General features: G+C 41.8%; 1 protein-coding gene across 1 annotated transcript in view; it reads right to left on the reverse strand.

Annotated features, from left to right (window-relative positions):
* LOC148773528 (uncharacterized) overlaps window positions 1-14,054 on the reverse strand; it is a 55,023-nt gene extending 40,969 nt beyond the window's left edge. The window contains exon 1 of the mRNA XM_088834325.1: window positions 13,631-14,054. Within this exon, the coding sequence (XP_088690451.1) occupies window positions 13,631-14,054 (424 nt within the window). The remainder of the gene's footprint in view (window positions 1-13,630) is intronic.
* Between the last annotated feature and the right edge of the window lie 9,399 nt (window positions 14,055-23,453).

The raw sequence follows: 23,453 nt of genomic DNA on the forward strand, positions 1-23,453 counted from the left end.
CCCATCTATTTCCCATGAAGTGATGGGACCAGATACCATGATCTTAGTTTTCTGAATTTTAAGCTTCAACCAACCTTTTCACTCTCCTCTTTCACTTTCATCAAGAGGCTTTTTAGTTCCTCTTCCCTTCCTGCCATAAGGGTGGTGTCATCTGCATATCTGAGGTTATTGATATTTCTCCCAGCAATCTTGATTCCAGCTTGTGCTTCTTCCAGTCCAGCGTTCCTCATGATGTACACTGCATTTATGTTAAATAAGCAGGGTGACAATATACAGCCTTGACATACTCCTTTTCCTATTTGGAACCAGTCTGTTGTTCCATGTCCAGTTCTAACTGTTGTTTCCTGACCTGCATACAGGTTTCTCAAGAGGCAAGTCAGGTGGACTGGTATTCCCATCTGTTTCAGAATTTTCCACAGTTTGTTGAGATCCACACAGTCCAAGGCTTTGGCATAATCAATAAAGCAGCAATAGATGCTTTTCTGGGACTCTCTTGCTTTTTCCATGATCCAGCGGATGTTGGCAATTGGATCTCTGGTTCCTCTGCCTTTTCTAAAACCAGCATGAACATCTGGAAGTTCGTGGTTCAAGTATTGCCGAAGCCTGGCTTGGAGAATTTTGAGCATGAATTTATTGCCGTGTGAGATGAGTGCAATTGTGCGGTAGTTTGAGCATTCTTTGGCATTGCCTTTCTTTGGGATTGGAATGAAGACTGACCTTTTCCAGTCCTGTGGCCACTGTTGAGTTTTCCAAATTTGCTGGCATATTGAGTGCAGCACTTTCACAGCATCATCTTTAGGTTGCTCATAACTTTCCTTTCAAGGAGTAAGTGTCTTTTAATTTCATGGCTGCAGTCATCATCTGCAGTGATTTTGGAGCCCAGAAATATAAAGTCCGTCACTGTTTCCACTGTTTCCCCATCTAGTTGCCATGAACTGATGGGACCGGATGCCATGATCTTGGTTTTCTGAATGTTGAGCTTTAAGCCAACTTTTTCACTCTCCTCTTTCACTTTCATCAAGAGGCTCTTTAGTTCTTCTTCACTTTCTGCCATAAGGGTGGTGTCATCTGCATATCTGAGGTTATTGATATTTCCCCCAGCAATGCTGATTCCAGCTTTTGCTTCATCCAGCCCAGCGTTTCTCATGCTCTACTCTGCATATAAGTTAAATAAACAGGGTGACAATATAAAGCCTTGACATATATGACAACTCAACCACTATATTTGACATCATATCCAATGTATATGTGTTATCACACCCACTGTATGTATATCACACATACATGTATCACATACACAGAATGTATGATATCATATGCACTATATATGACATCACATCTATACTTTATGACATCACACCACTGTATTTATATCACATCCACTATATTTATGATATCACATCCACTATATTCATGATATCACACCCACTATATATGCCATCACATCCAGTGCATATGGCATCACATCCTCTATAGATGTGACATCACAGCCAGTGTATCTGTGTCATCACACCCACTCTATTGATGAGATCACACTCACTCTGTATGACATCAGACTGTGTGTATGTAAAACGTGACATGCACTATACATGACATCACATTCACTCTTTATGACATCAAATGACAGTATCTATGACATCAAACCCACTATATCTGACATAAAATTCACTGAATCTGTGTCATCAAAGCCACTATATTGATGATATCACACACAATGTATGTATGACATCATACCCACTATATGCATGATCGCCTATGCATTATATATTACATCACACCCACTCTTTAGGATATCACACCACTGTATTTATGACATCACATCCACTCTATATGATATCATTTCCACTGATTATGAATCACATCGACTATACATGTGACATCACACACACTGCATCTATGACATCACACCAACTATGTTTATGACATCATATCCACTATATGTGACATCATATACACTGTATGACAACACAACCACTATATCTGATATCACACCTGCTATATCTGACATCACATCCACTGTAGGTATCACATCAACCCACTATATATATGACATCATATGCACTATATAAGACATCACATCTACTCTTTATGATATCACAACACTGTATTTATGACATCACAACACTGTATTTATGACACCAAATCCACCGTATTCATGACATCACACACACTGCATATGACATCACATCCACTGCATATGACATCACATCCATTATACATATAACATCACAGTCAGTGTATCTGTGTCATCACACCCGTTCTATTGATGACATCACACCCACACTCTTTATGACATCACACAGGGTATATATATATAACATGACATGCCCTATACATGACATCGCATTAACTCTTTATGACATCAACCACAGTATTGATGACATCACCCCCCAGTATATCTGACATTGCATCCACTGTATCTGTGTCATCAAACCCACTGTATCAATGATAAAACACCCAATTTATGTATGACATCGCACCCAATTAGGTATGACATCCTATGAACTATATATGACATCATATCCAGTCTTTATGATATTACACCACTGTATTGATGACATCACATCCACTCTATTCAGGACATCCACCATACATATGACATCACAGCCAGTTTATCTGTGATATCACACCCACTATGTTTATGACATATCCACTATATATGACATCACACACACTGTGTGTATGAGAACACAACCACTTATCTGACATTACACACACAAAATCTGGTATCATATGCACTGTATCTAGTCATCACCCCCATTATATGTATGACATCACATGCACTGTATATGATATCATATCATGCCATTTTATGGCATCACACCACTTTATTTATGACACCATTACACTGTATTCATGACATCACACCCTCTATATATGACATCATGTCCACTAAATGACATCACATCCACTGTATTCATGACATCACCCCAAAAGATATGACATCACATCCACTATATATGACATCACATGGACTCTACAATGGACATCACAGCAACTGTATCCTTGTCATCAAACCCACTTGTGGTGCTGCTGCTGCTAGAAGGGCCTTTTAACTAGGGGTGTGTGGTGACCCAGGCTTCAGAACATCCACAAGCCCTGTGAAAAGGGGTGCAAAATTATGCCTGCACATGCATTTTTCTAGGGTGCCATCTGATTCCAGAAAAAGCCTGGCATTAGGGAAAAAAAAAAGTTGAGAGCTATTTGTTTCAGGTAACCACATACATTAAAAGATAAACAGGCCAAAGCTTAATTTTACTAAAAGACACTTGTGTATTCTCAATGACTTGATTCAACTGTAAATGGATTCTTTTACTTTCATAGGTATGCAGTTTCCCCTTCATAATCTGAAATTTCTTAAATATCAAACAAGTCACCATCAGAAATGCAATTCCTGGTTTGTCAGAAATTCATTCTACCTCTTCTTCCAGTAAAGGAATCTACTTTCTTTATATAAATATACAAGTTCATTTGCAATATGCAGTCAGTCAGTTTCCAAATCTCCAGAGCAAAGGCTTCTGGAATGAGTCATCCTAAACATTCAGAAAACGAAGATCATCGCATCTGGTCCCATCACTTCTTGGGAAATAGATGGGGAAACAGTGGAAACCGTGTCAGACTTTATTTTTTTGGGCTCCAAAATCACTGCGGATGCTGATTGCAGCCATGAAATTAAAAGACGCTTGCTCCTTGGAAGGAAAGTTATGACCAGCCTAGATAGCATATTAAAGAGCAGGGACATTACTTTGCCAACCAAGGTCCGTCTAGTCAAGGCTATGGTTTTTCCAGTGGTCATGTATGGATGTGAGAGTTGGACTGTGAAGAAAGCTGATCGCCAAAGAATTGATGCTTTTGAACTGTGGTGCTGGAGAACTCTTGAGAGTCCCTTGGACTGCAAGGAGATCCAACCAGTCCATTCTAGAGGAGATCAATCCTGGGTGTTCATTGGAAGGACTGATGCTAAGCTGAAACTGCAATACTTTGGCCACCTCATGCGACGAGTTGACTCACTGGAAAAGTCTCTGATGCTGGGAGCGATTCGGGGTAGGAGGAGATGGGGAAGACAGAGAATGAGGTGGCTGGATGGCATCACCGACTCGATGGACATGAGTTTGAGTGAACTCCGGGAGTTGGTGATGGACAGGGAGGCCTGGTGTGCTGTGGTTCATGGGGTCGCTAAGAGTCGGACACAACTGAGCGACTAAACTGAACTGAAACTGTCCTGTTTCTTCAACAATGGCTAGCATTGCAGGGTGAAGACTGACAGGTGCTGCTTAAGCCATCCAAATCTTGCCGGTGAATAATTACTGATCCTGGAAGCCATTTACTTAAGACATCGAAAAGAAAATAAGTTATGTTTTGCACTAAACTTGAAATGTCTAGGACACCCCTTGTTTTATATAAATACCACACACTAAGGGATGGTACCACTGGAGTTCCTTGGGGCAGCCACTGTTTCAGTGCTCCACATGTTATAATTACGTCCATGTCTTAAACAACAGGGTACAGTGGCTCAGTGGTAAAGAATCCACCTGCCAATTCAGGAGACATAGGCTTGATCCGTGGGTAGGAAAGATTCCCCCCGAGGAGGAAATGGCAACCCACTCCAGTATTCTTGCCTGGAAAATCCCATGGACAGAGGAGCCTGGCAAAGCTACAGTCCATGGGGTCACAAAGAGTTGTTCATGACCCACCGACTGAGCACATGTGTATGCGCGTGCACACACACACACACACACACTTAAGACATTATGGTTTTGTGGAAGGCCACAGATATTGGAATCAGATAGTCCTAGGCCCCACTCTGCCTGTACTATTTCTTAGCTGGGTGATCATGGAAGACTATTAAACCTCTGTAGATGGTAATTTTGTCACAATTGAAAATACCTTCTCCTTTTAGAGGACTACTGAAGTTTCAATCTGGTAAAGATGTGCCAGAATCCACAATGTTGTCTCTGAACTTTCCCTTTCCCATACCCACTTGATTTATCATAACCATAATTAACCATGGGGGGGGGGGGAAGCCATTGGTTTTAACTACTTTGTTTTCCCATAAAATCTTATAACCTCTCACAAATTACTCCTCAATTGTTACTAGAATGATCAGAATTCCTAACCAGGGTTGTTATGCAACAATGAGACAAAAATAATAATAATAATAATAATAAGTCACAAGCACTTGAAGTCATCCCCAGTGAATTTTCTCCCACATTTCCATCTATGTTTAGCTCACAAGTTACCAATCCCTGCCAAGTCCATTTAAGACAGTGCAACTGTGAAACTCTGACATGCCTCTTGAGAAACCTGTATGCAGGTCAGGAAGCAACAGTTAGAAATGGATTGGTTCCACATAGGGAAAGGAGTACGTCAAGACTGCATATTGTCACCCTGCTCATTTAAATTATATGCAGAGTACATCATGAGAAACACTGGGATGGATGAAGCACAAGCTGGAATGAAGATTGCTGGGAGAAATATCAATAACCTCAGAGATGTAGCTGACATCACCCTTATGGCAGAAAGCGAAGAAGAACTAAAGAGCCTCTTGATAGTGAAAGAGGAGAGTGAAAAAGTTGGCTTAAAACTCAACATTCAAAAAATGAAGATCGTGCCATCCAGTCCCATCTCTTCATGGCAAATAGATGGGGAAACAATGGAAACAGTGAGAAACTGTATTTTTTGGGGCTTCAAAATCACAGATTGTTTCAGATGGTGACTGCAACCATGAAATTAAAAGACACTTGCTCCTTGGAAGAAAAGTTATGACCAATCTAGACAGCATATTAAAAAGCAGAGACATTACTTTGCTGACAAATGCAACATTGAGGCAAAATAAGTAAATAAGTCATAAGCACTCAGAGTCATCCCCAGTGACTTTTCCCCCCACATTTCCATCTATTTTTAGCTGCACAAGTTACCAATTACTGCCAAGTACTTTTAAGACAGTGCAAGTGTGAAACTCAGACTGTTTTGTTATGGTACCAGTATTTAGACACTACCTAAAATATTCACTCTATGTTAGGGCACCACGATTTTTAAAATCTTGGAAACTGACCCTGCATACAAGAGCAAAATTTTTTATGCCTAGGTTTCCATAAATATGTCTATGAAAGTCCATTTGTTTAGAATAGGCATCCAGCTGGGGAAGGAAACATTTAAGCTCCAAGGTGCGTAAAGCTTCCCAGACATTGTCTCTATTCTCGGATAAACCTGACCCACAGTGCATCTCACAACAGTGGAAGAAAATGAGGCTTCAAGAAATCAGAAAATAACATGCGAGGATAGAGAGTAATGGCCCTGCAATTCAAGTTGGACCTGGCCTAAAGTCAGTGTTTCTTAAATAAGACCAACAGATGCTGTCATATCTCATCTGACTCAACTTTCCTGGAAGATGCACACCTCCCTCGTTTATCTTCTGACAGGCTACCACAAGCAGATAAGAAAAGAGTAAGGAGGATAAATTCACAAACATTTTTGGATTGATGAAGATGGGCCTGGGTGTTTTTTGCTTGCTGCTGCTGCTGCTGCTAAGTCATTTCAGTCGTGTCCGACTCTGTGTGACCCCATAGACGGAAGCCCACCAGGCTCCCCGGTCCCTGGGATTCTCCAGGCAAGAACACTGGAGTGGGTTGCCATTTCCTTCTCCAATGTGTGAAAGTGAAGTCGCTCAGTTGTTTCCGACCCTTAGCGAACCCACGGACTGCAGCCTACCAGGCTCCTCCATCCATGGGATTTTCCAGGCAAGAGTACTGGAGTGGCTTGCCATTGCCTTCTCCGTAGGACACACTGAATGCAACCTTTCATCTTTGTGACTATTAGCTACCATACACACCTATAACCACAGCATTTCCCCTCCCACCTAGACCCCGACCTCTCCACCTCAGTCCCAGAAGGAGGATCACAAACCCCTGTGTGCTCTGATGAAAGAAAAGTTAATGTGAGGCATTATCAACAGCATGTACTGACCACTCACAAGAGGGGTAAGATCATACCAGCAGGTACTATAAAGGCTATGGGCATTCATTGGAAAAGACCCTGATGCTGGGAAACATTGAAGTCAGAAAAGGGGACAACAGAGGACGAAATGATTGGATGGCATCACCAAATCAATGGACATAAGTTTGAGAAAACTCAGGGAGATGGTGAAGGATAGGGAAGCCTGGCATGCTGCAGTCCATGGGGTCACAAAGAGTTGGACATGACTGAGTGACTGAACAACAACAACAATGGACATTTAGGAAAAAGAGACCCTTGGTCCTCAGTGCATTTGAGAGTCAATTCAGAACATGGACTCTGGAACCAGACTGGTGGGGTTCAAACATCCTTCTTCCCACCCACCCAGTGATCTTAGGCAAATTACCTCTAGGTTTCAGTATCCTCATCTGTGAGTGTATACGTGTGTGTGCATGCACACGGGCACACGTGCACATGTGCACTCAGTTGTGTCTGATTCTTTTCGACCCCATGGACTTTATCCCACCAGGCTCCTCTGTCTATGGTGTTTTCTAGGCAGGAATACAGGAGTGGGTTGTCATGTCTTCCTCCCTAGGAATCTTCCCAACGCAGGTATTGAACCCACACCTCTTGTATTGCATGCAGATTCGTCACACTGCACCACCACCTAGGAAGCCCTTTCCTCATCTGTAGAATGCAAATAATAGCATCTAACACAGAGGCTTGTAGTGAGAAGAAGTTTATACCAGAATCTGCAAGGCACATAATTAAGTGCTATGAAGTGTTAGCACTGATATTAATTTAAATACAAGGAAAAAAATTATGTGCTTTGCCTATGAGATATGCATATAAAATATATGTTGGCCATACTGGTATAACCTGGAGCAGAATGTGTTTCTCAATCAACACAGTCCTATTTCCAGCAGAGGAGGGTGTCAAGCCAGGCCTGAAGCATTCCAACTCAGACACAGGAAATGGGCAGCCTCGTTCTTCTATAAGAGGGACTCATCAGGGTGGCATTTGATCCCTGTGTTGGGATGATCCCCTGGAGAAGGAAATGGCAAATACCCACTCTGGTATTCCTACCTGGGAAACCCCATGAACAGAAGAGCCTGGCAGGCTACAGTCAATGTGTTCGCAAAGAGCTGGGACATGACTGAACACACAGGCATGCATCAGGGTACAGGTTGTAAATGAAAAAGAAAGAACTTCCAGTTTCTTAAGTCTGAAGAACCACTGAGACCATGCCTGAGTGAAGGGTAAATGAAGGGAAGAAGTCAAGGCAGAGAAGACTGATCCAAACGTTGAGGATCACAGGAAGACTTGGATGAACAGTCAAACTGGCACAACCAGTGAATCATTCTGACTGAGGTAAATGAAACAGATTTCATGGAGATGAAGAAAGTGGGGGAACACTGAAAAACAATAACCTAATTTTGGGCAGCCAAAGCCCCAAATAAGGCAGCCCCAGCACTCTGACAGTATATATAGAAAGAGGAAATGTAGCTACCAGTTATATCATTAGAGGGAGAAAATAAGTCTTAAAAAGAGCCTGACGAGAAGAATTTTAAATGAAACAAAAACTTAAGATGAAAGGCTTAAAAAGAAAGTTAAAAAATTCAACCACTAAGACAGGCAGAAGTTGGGGGATATGACTGGTTTTTAGAAAAAATAATCAGAACTCCTTGGGGAAATGGCTGATTTGGAGTCTGGAGTAATAAATAGAATAAGATACACTTAGAACAACTTGTGCTGGAAAGCAAGAAAGGTATCAGAGACTACTAGGGCCTTGTACGCAGTACACAGGAGATGAACATAAACTGAGCATCAAAAAGAATACTGCCTTCAATGGATTGAAACAAATACATTAAGATCTACAAGATCATATTGATACTTGAAAAAGAAAAAAAAAAACTCACTGGTTGTTAAGGTATTAAATTATAACTCAGAAAATTGATAAAAGGGAAAAAAAACCAAGCCTTTCCCCTGTCCTTCCAATACAATCTTTTTTTCCAGAAGACCCAAGTAGTTCATGAGGGTAATTTTTTTTTCTTTTTGATACTAAATTCTTTATGACAGAATTCCAACTGGTAAATCCAAGAGGAATCATAGATTTATATCATCATTTTGCAACCTCTAAGGAAATGGACCTAGGTTACAACAATCAAGGGTGCTACAATCACTAAGTGAACGTTAGAAAGTTTGGATGGGATGGGTTCCCATCCGAACCCACCAATTACTCTTGGTATCTCAAAGAGGGACACATTCAGGCATCACGTCTTTAGGAAAGCGATGCAACATATTATACACCGTAACACCTACCAAGAATGCTCACTCTTAAGTCTGAATCTAATCAAGCTGCTAAATCTCACTGCCAGATTACAGGAAACATGGAAAATAAATGAACAAATCAGACAACATCACAAGTAAGAAATTACCCCAGAAGTGGACATTCTACCTGACAAATGACCTGTTATCTCCATTGCATCAAAAGCATGAAAAAAGAAAGCAGGGGGAGGGGCTGTTATAAAATAAAATAGATTTGAAAACCTAATAACCAAATACAATGTGTGGACCTTAATTCCTGGTTGCAACCAATCATAAGTGAAAAGACATCTCTGAGAAAAATTAAATATGGGAATTATGTTAAGGAATTATTATAAAAATTTTAAGCAAGAAAGGCATGCAACTTTTTTTAAGGAACAACGTCCTTATCAGAGATGTAAACTGAAACACTAATGAGTGAGATGACATAATATTTAGGATTTTAAAATATACCAGTCCCCCACAAAAGAAAAGTGGGGAAAAGAGAAATAAGTGAAACAAAATTGGTTGCAATGTTAATAGCTGCTAAAGGTAGGAAGAAATTATATTATTCTCTCATAATGTCCACAACTCAAAGTTTAAAAGAAAACCATTAAATGGTTTTGGTGTAAACTCAATCTGTGTCTTATCTTACCAGTGATTTTGTTAGGAGGTAATTAAGGTCCTCCCCTAAAGAAAAATCTAGTCATTCCACTTAGCCTAAGGAGGTGCAAAGAGTCTTCATCAGCTTGCTTTCTGAATTCAATATGACAATAAGTGACTGAACCAAGGAACCAGGAGTTCTATAGTAAAAACCGAATGTCAGCTTACTTTTTTCCAGTAAGAGACAGACTACAAGGTACCTGGGTTGGGCAACACAACTCACAAAGAGCTTGTCTGATGACAGTTGATGTCAGATGGGTAAGATCTGTGAGAGCCCAAGGAGGTAAGGCCACACAGATTTCCTAAATCAGATCTTGGTCAATACAGAAGTTGCAAACTTTCCTACCAACTTGTGTAATGCACAAAGCTACTTTCTTACCAGTGGTAATGAATCTGTGCTAACTTGTCCCTATAATCACTCACCTGTAATCTGGAAGTACAGCTCATGACATACAAAACTGAAGGTCCACAGAAAGAGCTTAGCCATGATTTACTTGCATTGGTTTCACTGCCCTAACCAAGGGGCTAACCACATGACCCCAGGTGTTTACAAGTCACCCACTGGATTGATACATACTGCTAGTTTTTTTCTCTTTCCTTCAAACACTTCTGTTATGGACTGAATATTTGTGTTCCCCCAAAATTAATATGTTGAAGCCATAAGCATCAAGATGATGGTATATGAAGGGCCTGTGGGAGGTACTAAGGGTGAGACTAGGTCATGAGGGTGGTGTCTCCATGATGGAATTAGTAGCCTTATAAGAAAAGGGAGAGAGATCAAAAAATCAGAACAAAAAATGTTTAAATGTATATGAAAACACAACAGACTCCAAATAGTCAAAGCAGTTTTAAGAGAGAGAACAAAGCTTCAGGTATCACACAACTTGATTTCAAACAATGTATATCACAAAGTTACAGTCATCAAAACCGTCTGGTACTGGTACAAAAACAGACACACAGATGCCAGTACCTATATCAAAACAGTATGGTACTGGCACAAAAAGAGAATAGGGAACTCACAAAGAAACACATACTTATATGGTGCATTAATCTATAACAAAGGAGGAATATACAACCGGGTAAAGAGAGCCTCTTCAATAAATGGTGTTGGGAAAACTAGAAAGCCCCAGGCAAAAGAATCAAACTGGACCACTTTCTCACACCATATACAAAAACAAACTCAAAACAGATTAAGGACTTACAAACATATTATCTGAAACCATAAAACTCCTAGAAAAAAACAGGCAGCACACTCTGCAATCAGTCTTAGCAATACTTTTTTGGATCTGACTCCTCAGGCAAGGGAAACAAAAGAAAAAATAAGCAAAAGGGACTACATCAACCTAAAGGCTTTTTCAAAGTGAAAGAATATATCAAAAAATTGAAAAGGCATCTTACTGAATGGGAGTATGTAAATGATTTGCACATGATATACCCAACAAGGAGTCAATCTAAACTATGCAAAAGACGCATACAACTCAACATCAAAAACAAAAATAATTCCATTTTAAAAAATGGGCAGAGGACCTGAAGGGATATTTTTTCAAAGAAGATATGCAGATGGCCAACAGGCATAAGGAAAGATGCTCAACATCACTGATCATCAGGGAAAGACAATTCAAAACCACGATTAGATATCACCTCACACCTGTCAGAATGACTATCATCAAAAAGACAACAAACAACAAGTGCTGGTGGGGATATAGAGAAAAGGGAATCCTCCCATACTCTTGATTAAGGTTATAATAGGCACAGCCACTATGGAAAACAGTATGGAGGTCCCTCAAAAAATTAACAATAGAACTACCATATGATCCAGCAATTTCACATGTGGGTATTTAGCCAAAGTAAACAGAAGCCCTAATTGGAAAAGATATATGCACCCCTACGTTCACTGCCACACTATTACAATAGCCAAGATATGAAAGTAAGTGAAGTCTCCACTGATGGCTGAATGGATGAAGAAGATGGGGTATATACATATAATGAACGATTACTCGGCCATTAAAAAAATGAGTTCTTACCATTGGTGACAATATGGATGGATATAGAGGGTATTATGTTAAGTGAAATGTTAGAGAAAGACATAATGAATGATCTCACTTACATGTGGAATCTAAAACCAAGACAAAATGAAATTAGACAAAGATACAGAGAATAAACAAGTGATTGGGGTGGCACAAAACAGGTGAACAAGCTTAAGAGGTATAAGCCTGCAATTATAAAATAAATAAGCCATGAGGATGTCATATACAGCATAAGGAATATGGTCAATAATACTATAATAACTTCATATGGGAACAGATGGTATCTAGACATACAGCCATCATTTTCCAACGTACGCAAATACCAATCAGTATGTGGTACACCTGAAACTAACATCATGTTGTTTGTCAAATATATTTCAGTTTAAAAAAAGAAAAAAGAGAGAGAGGGAGATCTCTTTTCCTCCACAGGAACCAAGGAATGGTCACGTCAGGACATAGACGGAAGGTGGCTATATACCAGCCAGGAAGAAAGTTCTCACCAGAAACTAGATATGCTGACACCTTGATCTTGCACTTCTCAGCCTCCAAAACTGTGAAAAAATGCGTTCCTGTTATGGAAGCAACCAGGTCTATGGTATTTTGTTATGGTATCTTGAACAAACTAACACATATTTCACCCAGTTTTCTCTTTCTTTCAAACCCTTTCCAACTCCTTTGGTGGGAAGGTTCTACAATCACAAAGGTGGTTCCAGAGCCAAAAGAGAGAAAACAGTTGAAAATTATGGGTTTCCAATGCTGGAAAATTTCACAATCTCCCCCCAATTAAACAAAACAAAACAAAAAAAAATGATCAAGCTACCAATGGTATTTTTCAGAGAACTAGAACAAGTAAGTTCACAGTTTGTATAGAAAATAAAAAACCTCGAATGGCCAAAGCAATCTTGAGAAAGAAGAATGGAACTGGAGGAATCAACCTACCTGACTTCAAACTGTACTACAAAGCTACAGTCATTATGACAGTATGGTACTGGCATAAAGACAGAAACAGATTAATTGAACAAAATAGAAAGCCCAGAGATAAATCCACACACTTATGGACACCTTATATTTGACAAGGGAGGCAAGAATATACAATGGAGAAAAGACAATCTTTTTACCAAGTGGTGCAGGAAAAACTGGTCCCAGCAAGTGGGAAAAACACTTGTAAAAGAATGAAACTAGAACACTTTGTAATACCATACACAAAAATAAACTCAAAACGGATTAAAGATCAAATGCAAGACCAGAAACTATAAAACTCCTAGAGGAAAACATAAGCAAAACACTCTCTGACATTAATCACAGCAGGATCCTCTATGACCCACCTCCTGGAGTAATGGAAATAAAAGCAAAAATAAACAAATGGGATCTAAGTAAACTTAAAAGCTTTTGCACAACGAAGGAAACTCTAAGCAAGGTAAAAAGAAAACCTTCAAAATGGGAGCATCCAGGCGCTCTTAGGCTAAGTCAAGTGCATCTAGCGGTGAGGAAAACCGCCGCTCCGCGTGGTGCACGCCACGACCCCAACTTCCCAAGCCCCTCTTCTGCCGAAGCCAGCACGAGGGCTCCACCCCCGGCACCTCCCCAACTTCCAGATGCCCCCCTCGGCCGCCCTGAGGGTGGGCGCGGGATCCACGTGCGCCTCCCACACCCACTCCGGCCGCGCAGGACCCGCCACTCACCCGGTCCGCGGCGCCGCGCTTCCTCTGCAGGGCGAGCCCGCTCCGCAGCAGCGCCGGCAGGTCCCACAGCCATGGCCGCGGAGGCACCGGCAGCTGCTGCCGCCCCTGCTAGCGCGCACTGGGGCTGCGGCCATGGCCGCCAGCGCGGCATGGGCCGGGCTCTCGCCAGGCGGCTGCATTTTGAGGGAGCCCACGGCCTTCCTCTTGCCCCGACGCCGGGTGTGGCGCCTGCTGCTCTTCCCCGCGCTCGCGCTCGCGCTCGCCTCCGCGCGCCGTCCGCGCCTTCACCGCGCAGCAAAAGGGCGAGATGGCGGATCAGGGTCGGGGTGTCCATTGGCAAGCGCCCCGCCCCCGCCCCTCCCCGCCCGCGTGCGCCCGGTCCCGCCCTCGCTGCAGCACGCCTCTGCCTGTGGACTGGGCCCATCGTCTACTCTTTTTAGCCTAAAACGTCCAGCTTCACCCCCTCTTCCTGTATGCCAGGGTCGGCCTGAACTTCGAACAGGTGAGATAGGAAGTGGGGACCACCACCCGGCCTGGGAGCACAAGGGTTTTTTTTTTTTTTTCTTCCCTTCCCAGCCTGGCCCCAAATCGTAATCACTATTCCCAGAAATGGTTTTCACAGAACTTCAAAATAGGTTCTATATTCTGCTACAAGTCAAACACCACTGAACTAGAATTGCCCCCATGCTGTCCTCTCTTTAGCACATTCATCATTAAATTCTAAAACTTTTGTTCATTATGACAGATGCTGGGCAAAATAGATGCAAATCTGGTGACCTGGAGGTGATTCTCTGTAAACAAGTTGGAACCTGACCTTCCCTGAAAGCCTGATGCATGTGATGAATGTGCTTGGTAAAGCCTAAAGATCTACCGTGCTGTGAATCATTGTTCACACCATTCCAGGAGGCAGGAATAGTGGAGCCCTGGCAGGAAGACTCTTACAACAGGGCCTTAACGTCCAGATGGCTGTGAATCTTCACGGCCCAGATCACTCTGTCTTCAGCAAGGGGCAGCCAGTGATTTTACAGTGTCAGTAGGATGCAGGGCCCCTATTTTTGCCTAAGACCTGCAAGAACTGAATAAGCTTACTCACATTAGAAACAATAACGTTGACAACCAAGGATTACAGGGGATCAGGGCGCTTTGCTGGTTAACCACTGTTCCCTCAGCCCTCATATGGCAGACGCTTGGCAAATATATATGGAAATATGGCCATGCAAGGAAGAATGACCTAGGACCCCTGCCTTCAAGGATCTTAAGATTTGTGGTTGTTGTTCAGTCACTAAGTCGTGCCTGACTCTGTGACCCCCATGGACTGCAGCACGGTAGGCTTCCCTATCCGTCACTATTTCCCAGAGTTTGTTCAAACTTAAGATGACCCAGGACTAGATACACATAGATATTGTGTTGTAGTATTGATAATTGTCAAGTGAGTGTGAATACTGAGCACTGCAGCTCACAGGAGCAGGGAAATGCTTCTGGCCTGAGACGGGCAAAGAAAAGTCAATGAAGGGAATCTGAGGTGCGCCCTCCAGCTGAGGGCAGAAGAGTTAATCAGGCAGAAAAGAGGATGCGAGTTCTTCAAGTAAGAAGAAAAAACATGAGAAAAATGCCAGGGTGGTAGGACACAGAACCTATTGGGCCCTGAATGTGTCCTACTGGTGGGAGAGGAGGATCGTGTGATGGAGGAGGACAAAATATCAGAATAGATGCTGGTGACATATTGGACACCTTACATCCTGTCACTGAAAGCTGTGTGTGTTTACTGGAAAGGGCCCTGCAGTAAACACTTATCAGACATTACAGTTTCCAAATACCTATTACATATATTTATTCAAGGCTGAAATTCCACTTGTATGGACCATATAAAAGTGTACCAGCTTATATAATATTCAAATACTCCTGCTCTCACTGGTAATTAGGCATCTTCTTGAGCCCTCATGTCATGGGCTTTCCTCATATCTCAGTTGGTAAAGAATCTGCCTGCAATGCAGGAGACCCAGGTTCAATTCCTGCGTCAGGAAGATCCCCTGGAGAAGGAAATGGCAATCCACTCCAGTATTCTTGCCTGGAGAATCCCTCAGACAAAGGAGCCTGGCAGGCTACAGTCCATGGGGTCACAAGAGTAGGACATGACTTAGTGACTAAAGGAAAAAAAAAAAAATGTCATACTCCAGATTTCATCCTGAAATACCAACTAAGTCCACTAGACCTTTGGTCCTGGTCCAGTAAAGGCAGTCCAGGACACTTGTGCCCTACAGTCTCTCCAGTGAGTTGATGCTTGTGCCATGTCACTGCTGAGAAGACCCTTTGAATGACAGCATGAACCTACTCTGCTCTAAAACAGAATACACACATTCTGACTCCTGGTCCACATCCTTGGACTTCATGCTCTTTCACAGAGTTTCTCAATGCAAGACCAGGGAGTTTTGCACTTGCCCCAGAGATTCTGTGACATTGACCAAAAGTAAAAAACTTAACGTCAACAAAGACCTTTGGAAAGTGGGCTTGGGGTAAGGCACTAAATGACAACTGCCATTTAGCTATGGTATAAGACACACAGTAAGGATGTGTCAGCAGAAGAGCAGAGCCACTGTCTAGCTCATATTAAGCAATGTCCCACACACCCCAGGACCTTCGCACTTGCTGTCCCCTCTGCACGGAATACACAACCTCTGAAATGTTGTCTAGTAGAACTCTCTGTAATGGTGGAAATGTTCTTTATCTGCTCTGTAGCCACTAGGTGACTTTTGAGCCCTGGAAATGTGGCTACTGTGCCTGAAAAAAGTGAATTTCACATTTTCTTTAATTTTAATTAATACAAGTTAAGATAGTCACATATGGTTGTGGGCTACTCTATTGGAAAGCAAAGTTCTAGAATTCCACGTTACCCTTCCTCTACTCCTTAAGTGTTTTAACTGAAATGTGTCTATTTCAGTGAGGTCATCCATGACCATATGATTTGAAATTGTAGCCCTTCTCATCTGCCCCTTGCTCTGTCTGCTTTCTAGCCCTCCAGTGTTGCCATCCATCAGTCTATCTGTCTTATTTATCCATTATCCCTATTGTCCATTAAATCCCACAAAATCCTGAAAGTATTTTCCCTTTGTTCAATATCTCGAACATATTAGCCAAAGAATCCAATTTTTCTACATATGAGGACGTAGATTTTCACAAGGAGTTTAATCTGGATCTCCTGACTTTGCAAAGTTGAAGTTAAAACCAAAAAAAAAAAAAAGGCAAATCCTTTATATGCTAAATTTGCACAGGTCAAACAAAACTACTGTGGAAAAGAGATCTGATTTTTACTTAGGAGAGTGACATCATTAAAGCTAAAGTTTATGTAAATACCAATATTAAGAAAGTTTCATTGCCTATTTGCAGTGAAGAAAGTGGAATACCAGGAAGGTAACTCTGGCATTTCAGTTCAGTTCAGTCTCTCAGTCGTATCTGACTCTTTGCAACCCCATGAACTATAGCACACCAGGCCTCCCTGTCCATCACCAACTCCCAGAGTTTACTCAAAGTCACGTCTATTGAGTCTGTTATGCCATCCAACTATCTCATCCTCTGCCATCACCTTCTCCTCCTGCCCTCAATCTTTCCCAGCATCAGGGTCTTTTAAGTCGAGTCAGCTCGCATCAGGTGGCCAAAGTATTGGAGTTTTAGCTTCAACATCAGTCCTTCCAATAAACTTCCAGGACTGATCTCCTTTAGGATGGACTGGTTGGATCTCCTTGCTGTCAAATCGACTCTCAAGAGTCTTCTTCAAACACCACAGTTCAAAAGCATGAATTCTTTGCGGCTCAGCTTTCTTTATAGTCTAACTCTCACATCCATACATGACTACTGGACATACATGACTAGACAGACATTTGTTGACAAAGTAATGTCTCTGCTTTATAATATGCTGTCTAGGTTGGTCATAACTTTTCTTCCAAGGAGCCAGCGTCTTTTAATTTCATGGCACCAGTCACCATCTGACGTGATTTGGAGCCCCCCCAAAATAAAGTCAGCCATTGTTTCCACTGTTTCCCCATCTATTTACCATGAAGTGATGGGACCAGATGCCATGATCTTAGTTTTCTGAATGTTGAGCTTTAAGCTAACTTTTTCACTCTCCACTTTCACTTTCATCAAGAGGCTCTTTAGTTCTTCTTCACTTTCTGCCATAAGGGTGGTGTCATCTGCATATCTGAGGTTATTGATATTTCTCCCTGCAATCTTGATTCCAGCTTGTGCTTCATTCAGCCAAGCCTTTCTCATGATGTACTCTGAATAAAAGTTAAATAAGCAGGGTGACAATATACAGTCTTGACACACTCCTTTTCCTGTTTGGAACCAGTCTGTTCTTCCATGTCCAGTTCTAACTGTTGCTTCTTTACATGCATATAGATTTCTCAAGAGGCAGGTCAGGTGGTCTGGTATTCCCATCTCTTTCAGAATTTTCCACAGTTTATTGTGATCCACACAGTCAAAGGCTTTGGCATAGTCAATAAAGCAGAAATAGATGTAGTTAGGTAAACTCTGGCTTTTACCTATCTACAAAAGGATGTGGGTTTGAATGAGTGGGGTCAGTGGAAACAGGGAGAGGTTAGATGTTAGACATTATAAAAGAAAGCTCCTCAGGCCTTGGACATGTGTTAGGAGGAGTAGAAAGTTACTTCAGATGGTGATACGGATTGTATTTTGCCAAGATGACCAACACAGTATCTCCTGAACTCAAGATCTTCTGCAACACAATCTTGCTACTCTCCCATGAAGCGAACAGGGTTTCTTTCTCCATCTCCTTGAACCTGGGCTAGCCCTGAGACCACTTTGTACAATAGAATCCAGCAGACATAACAGTGCCAGTTCTGTAAGTTGCCCTTCATTGACCTGGTAACTTTCACTTTCTACTCTCTTGGGATGCTCCCACTCAGAGACCAGCTTCTTGTGAGCAGCCCAGTCTATACAGAAGTGCTCTGGCAACTGAGCTCCCATCCAACAATCAGCATAACTCCCAGCCATTTGGAAGCCGTTTGGAACCTCCCATCCAGTCAAGCCTTCCCGTGACTCCTGAAATAGCCCACGCCTGACCGTAACCACAGTGAGAAGCCAAAGCAAGAACTAACAGCTGAGCCCAACCAACATACCCAGCTATAAGAGTTAGCAACCAATTGTTTTAAGCCACTGAATTTAGAGATATTTGTTACACACAGATGCAAGTTTGATCCCTGGGTCAGGAACATCCCCTGGAGGAGGGCATGGCAACCCATTCCAGTATTCTTGCCTGGAGATTCCCATGGACAGACAGAGGCTACACTCGAAAGGATTGCAAAGAGTTGGACAAGACAAGTGACTTAACATGCATGCACACTACATACTAATAAATTACCAAAACACATGGTTCAGAAAACTGAAAATTATTCTCCTTTATGAATTAAAATGGAAAAAAGGAAATTTATATTTCTATTGCATGTGTGTGAAGAAACGTGAAGTTTCTTGCAAGTGGTTGGAATTGGCTACATGAGGAAAGGAAAGAAGGGAGAATTTGTTCAAGTATAACATTTTGTTGTGTTTTGTTTTTAACATGAAAACACACTACTTGTTCAAAAAATGGCCCTGGATTTAGAAATGATAGGAGGTAGGGGGAGCTGATTTGAGAGTTTTGTTTACACAGCAGCTAAACTCATTAAACTAGGAGCTCCCCACCCCAACCCCACCCAGTGAAAATCTGACCAGAAAGAACAAAGGATGGGCTGGAGCACAAGAGAAAGGACAGGAGTGATGGTGATGCTGGGGTCCAACTATCTGATTGCAAATTATGGAACTGGGGTGGAGTGCTCACAGCACAGAGAGGAGCAGAGACAGTCCACCCCTTGCTACACTGGGCCCTTGGAACACACACACCATGCTACTTTCCAGTCCTTGTTTTATGGAATTTGAAGCAATGACTCCCTTGGTTTTACTCCTTTCATTTTTGTGGTCCATATGATTATCCAGAATGGCAAGGAAAGCATCTATCAACTGGGCTTCCCCTTGTATTTTCCCCCTCCCTGTGTACCTACTTATCTCCCCATAAATATACATCATGTCTGTTATACGCCATAGAGTCTCCTAACCCCACAGCTACCAAGACTTTGATGAGTCCTCCTTGGTGCCCATCCCTTCCCAACATCCCTTGTTTTAATTTTTCCTCCATTTAAGATGTTTTGCATTTCTTAACCAGCTATTCGAAATAGAAAATCTGAATACAGTTTTGCTTCTCTATTCAAGCCTGCTAATACTTTAACATATATGATCAAGATGCATTGAATGGGACCTTCTCAAGGACCAAGGCTGAAGTGGGAGATCAGAGGCGGAGCTTGCACTTGAAACACAGGACTGCTCACCCTGCCTCTGCTGAGAATGTCACACAGAAGTGTGTGCTTGATACTAATACTACTTTTCTGTTTTCTTATGGAATGAATATGCAATTGAGATCAAAGTCACAAAATAATGAAACATGTTTCAAACCTAAAAATGTTTAGCCTTGCTCATTTTATTTTAGTTTTAAACAATCACAAATAAGACTATCTGCCATCAGAGGGTTCATGACAAACCTGTGTGATGCTGGGCTATTATTTGTGTAGTATATCACATGCTGTGCATCATGCAAATATTCCCCTTGGGAATGACTTGTTTTTTTCTTATACTATCTGCATTGGTGGCTCCAACCAGAGACCAGCTGATTAGGGTGGGTGCCTGTCCTTGTAAGTTTGTCTTCTATTCTGCACACTCATAATCTTGAAACAAAACCTATCTGTTCATGCCTTTTCATATGCCATTAACTGGTATCATGCCAGAAATTTCGTTTTTTAGGTCAGGTATGCACGTTTACCAGGCCCTTGAGTATTGAGGATACCGGTTAAAAAAAATTCTTTGTGGTCAAATGTCCAAGAAGACACAAGGAGAAGGCAATAGGAGACCTAACTTGACCAACAGACAGCAAGGAAGCTGAGCCAGTCTTGTCCCATCTCCGCTTTCTGCTTATGGAAATCTACTTGTCCTTGCACAGATTCAACATTACCCTTCCTGGAGAACTTGCAAGCTCTGCCCATTGGGATTAATTCTTCCTCAGGTAAATCTCAGAGTTTACCGACAACTATGCATCAACTTTTACCATCTTTCTTATCTCAGTTAATCTTGTATTTGAATTGCATGCATGCATGCTAAGTTGCTTCAGTCATATCCAATCTTTGCGACCCCATGGACTGTAGCCCACCAGTCTCCTCTGCCCATGTGATTCTCTAGACAAGAATATTGGAGTGTGTTGCCATGCTCTTCTCCTGGGGATCGTCCCAGCCCAGGGATTGGACCCATGTCTCTTAGATATCCTACACTGGCATGCAGGTACTTTACCACTAGGCCACTTGTGCATATAAGACCTAGATGAGGTTATAAAACCTCAGAGGGCAGAGATGACTAATTTTTGTATTTCCCTCTACTGTCCATTGCAGTGCCTGGCCCATCATAGATGCTATGTTACACAATGCACACATGAATGAATGCTGGGTGGATGAACAAATGAATGAGCAAAACTCTGAGCAGCCAAACACTGTCATCCTAGGTTGAGGAAAGTCAGTCAGAGGTCTTAGCAGATGCAGAGTCTAGAAGGTGTCAGGAAAATACATTACCCCCGGAGTGTTGGAGGCTATAAATCGACTCCAGATGGTGGCATGTTCAGATCAGCAGGGAAGAAAGATGATTGTAGCATCAGTATGCATGGTTGGATTCAGTGACCTGCAATATTTCATCTGACCCAAACATTGGGTCTTTTCACTGGCCCTAGTGAATACTTGGGTGTTTATATAGAGCAGCAGTTCTCAAAGAGTTGCCTGGGGAACTCTGGGAATCCTCAAGACCCTCATAGGACTTTCATAAGGTGAAAACTATCCTCTTAATAATCTCAAAATGCTATTTGTCTTTTTCGTTGTCATTTTCTCAAGAGAAACACTGGTGTTTTCAGAGGCTATGGCCACATGACACTGCAACAGAGAGAATGCAGGAACAGAGAAGAGATTCCAGCAGCTTCTACTAAGCCAAACATCACAGAAACTAATAAAAATATAAACAAGGCCATTCTCTTCACTAAACTTTGTTTTGTTTTGGAAAACCATTATGTTTCATAAAACATATTTCTATTAACATATAATCCGTTTAATAAATGAATTAATACTGTTTTTTTTTTATTTTGCTCTTTTCAGTTTTAAAATAGTAAAAGTACAGGCATGACCCTCAGGAAAAGAAAAGCTCTTCAAGACTCTCAATAAATTAAAGGTGTAAAGGTGTCCTAAGACCAAAAAACGGTCAGAAAAAAAATTGTCTCTTATAATAAGAAAGGAGGGAGGGACTTTCCTGGTGGTACAGTGGTTATGGCTCCAAACTCCCAGAAAAGGGGATGCAGTTTCCATGCCTACTCAAGGAACTGAGATCTCAGAAGCCATGCTGCATGGCTGGAAAAAAAAGAAAAAAAAAGAAGATAGAAAGAATAGAAGGAGGAAGAAAGAAAGGAAAAAAGAAAGAAAGTAGGGAGATATGAAAAAGCTAAAGAAAGCATTCTGCCCTCCCACTTCCCAACTACCTTTGCTGAGTTAAGACCAATTTCAGACTGACACATAACTAGGGTTTTCCACAAAGGTGGCTACTAGAGGTATCTGGGTGGTGGAACAGAGGACCCATGCTTTGGAATCAGATGGGCCTGAGTTTGTACCCAGATTATTCCACCTTCTAGAGTCTTTAAATTGCTTGGCCTCTCTGAGACTCCATGATCTGTTCTATGTATTATTAAGACTACCAGTTTGTTGAGAAGATTAGGCAAGCTCTTCATGTAGAATCTAACCCAGAGAAATACCTCCTAAATTACAGCTCTCTGCCGGGAGCCAGCGAGGGAATCCTACCAGTGGCAAAGGTCAATTGGGGAAGAGGCCTGACGGGCAAAGGCTAATCAGGACTCGAGGAACCCCCTGGACTTACCTGAGCATCTACTCCAAAGAAAACCAGAGTCTGACTGCCTTACTATCTTACACCTCTTATCAAGTCCTCTAATACTTACGGGGGCTTCCCCCCAACCACCTTTCTCTGAAAACATTAATTCAGAGCTGTAGTTAAAAAGTTCTCCTCGGCTTAATAGGAGTGTTCCAATCCAAGCCCCTCTGATAGCTTTCTAACTTGCATGACAAGTTTGTCCGGGCTCTTACAACTATGAGTGTGACTGTTTATAGCCTCCCATCCATGCAAGGACAGAAAGCCTAATATTCTAAAATACAGAAATCTGTTGAAGAAGTTAAAATCAATAGAATAGTACTAAAAAAGATTTCATTGTTGAATCAATGCTTGCTGCAAAGTTTCCTCTATCTATTGTATCCTTGGAAATATATTAATCACATATAGAGAATATAAGTAGTAGCCTTTGATTTAACCACATCAGATCTTAAGTTAATAAATTCCTTTCTTGTAGCTCACTACACCTGTGCCTTATAGGAATGTAACTTTGTCATATGTCTAGCACCTGACTTTAGGAAAATCACCTTAAAAGAATATAAGACTTTTTCTAGCTAACTAACCTTTGTTAGGAGACAGGGCCATAAACTGTTAGCAGGCCACCTGGCCAGAAGATGATGTAAACCACCCAAAACTTTTGCATATCATGAGACATACAAAAATGAGCCCTGATCCTGATAAGGGTCAAGACTGCTGACCCCGCGTGATTTTGGCGTGACTCTATACCTCTCTTTCTCTATTTTTTATGTGCACAACTTAGGGTATAAAAGCAGCACTGAAAAATAAAGTTTTGGGGCCT

Source organism: Moschus berezovskii, chromosome X, assembly GCF_049115385.1.
Source record: "Moschus berezovskii isolate FMDL1 chromosome X, NW_MosBer_1.0, whole genome shotgun sequence".
NCBI lineage: Eukaryota > Metazoa > Chordata > Mammalia > Artiodactyla > Moschidae > Moschus > Moschus berezovskii.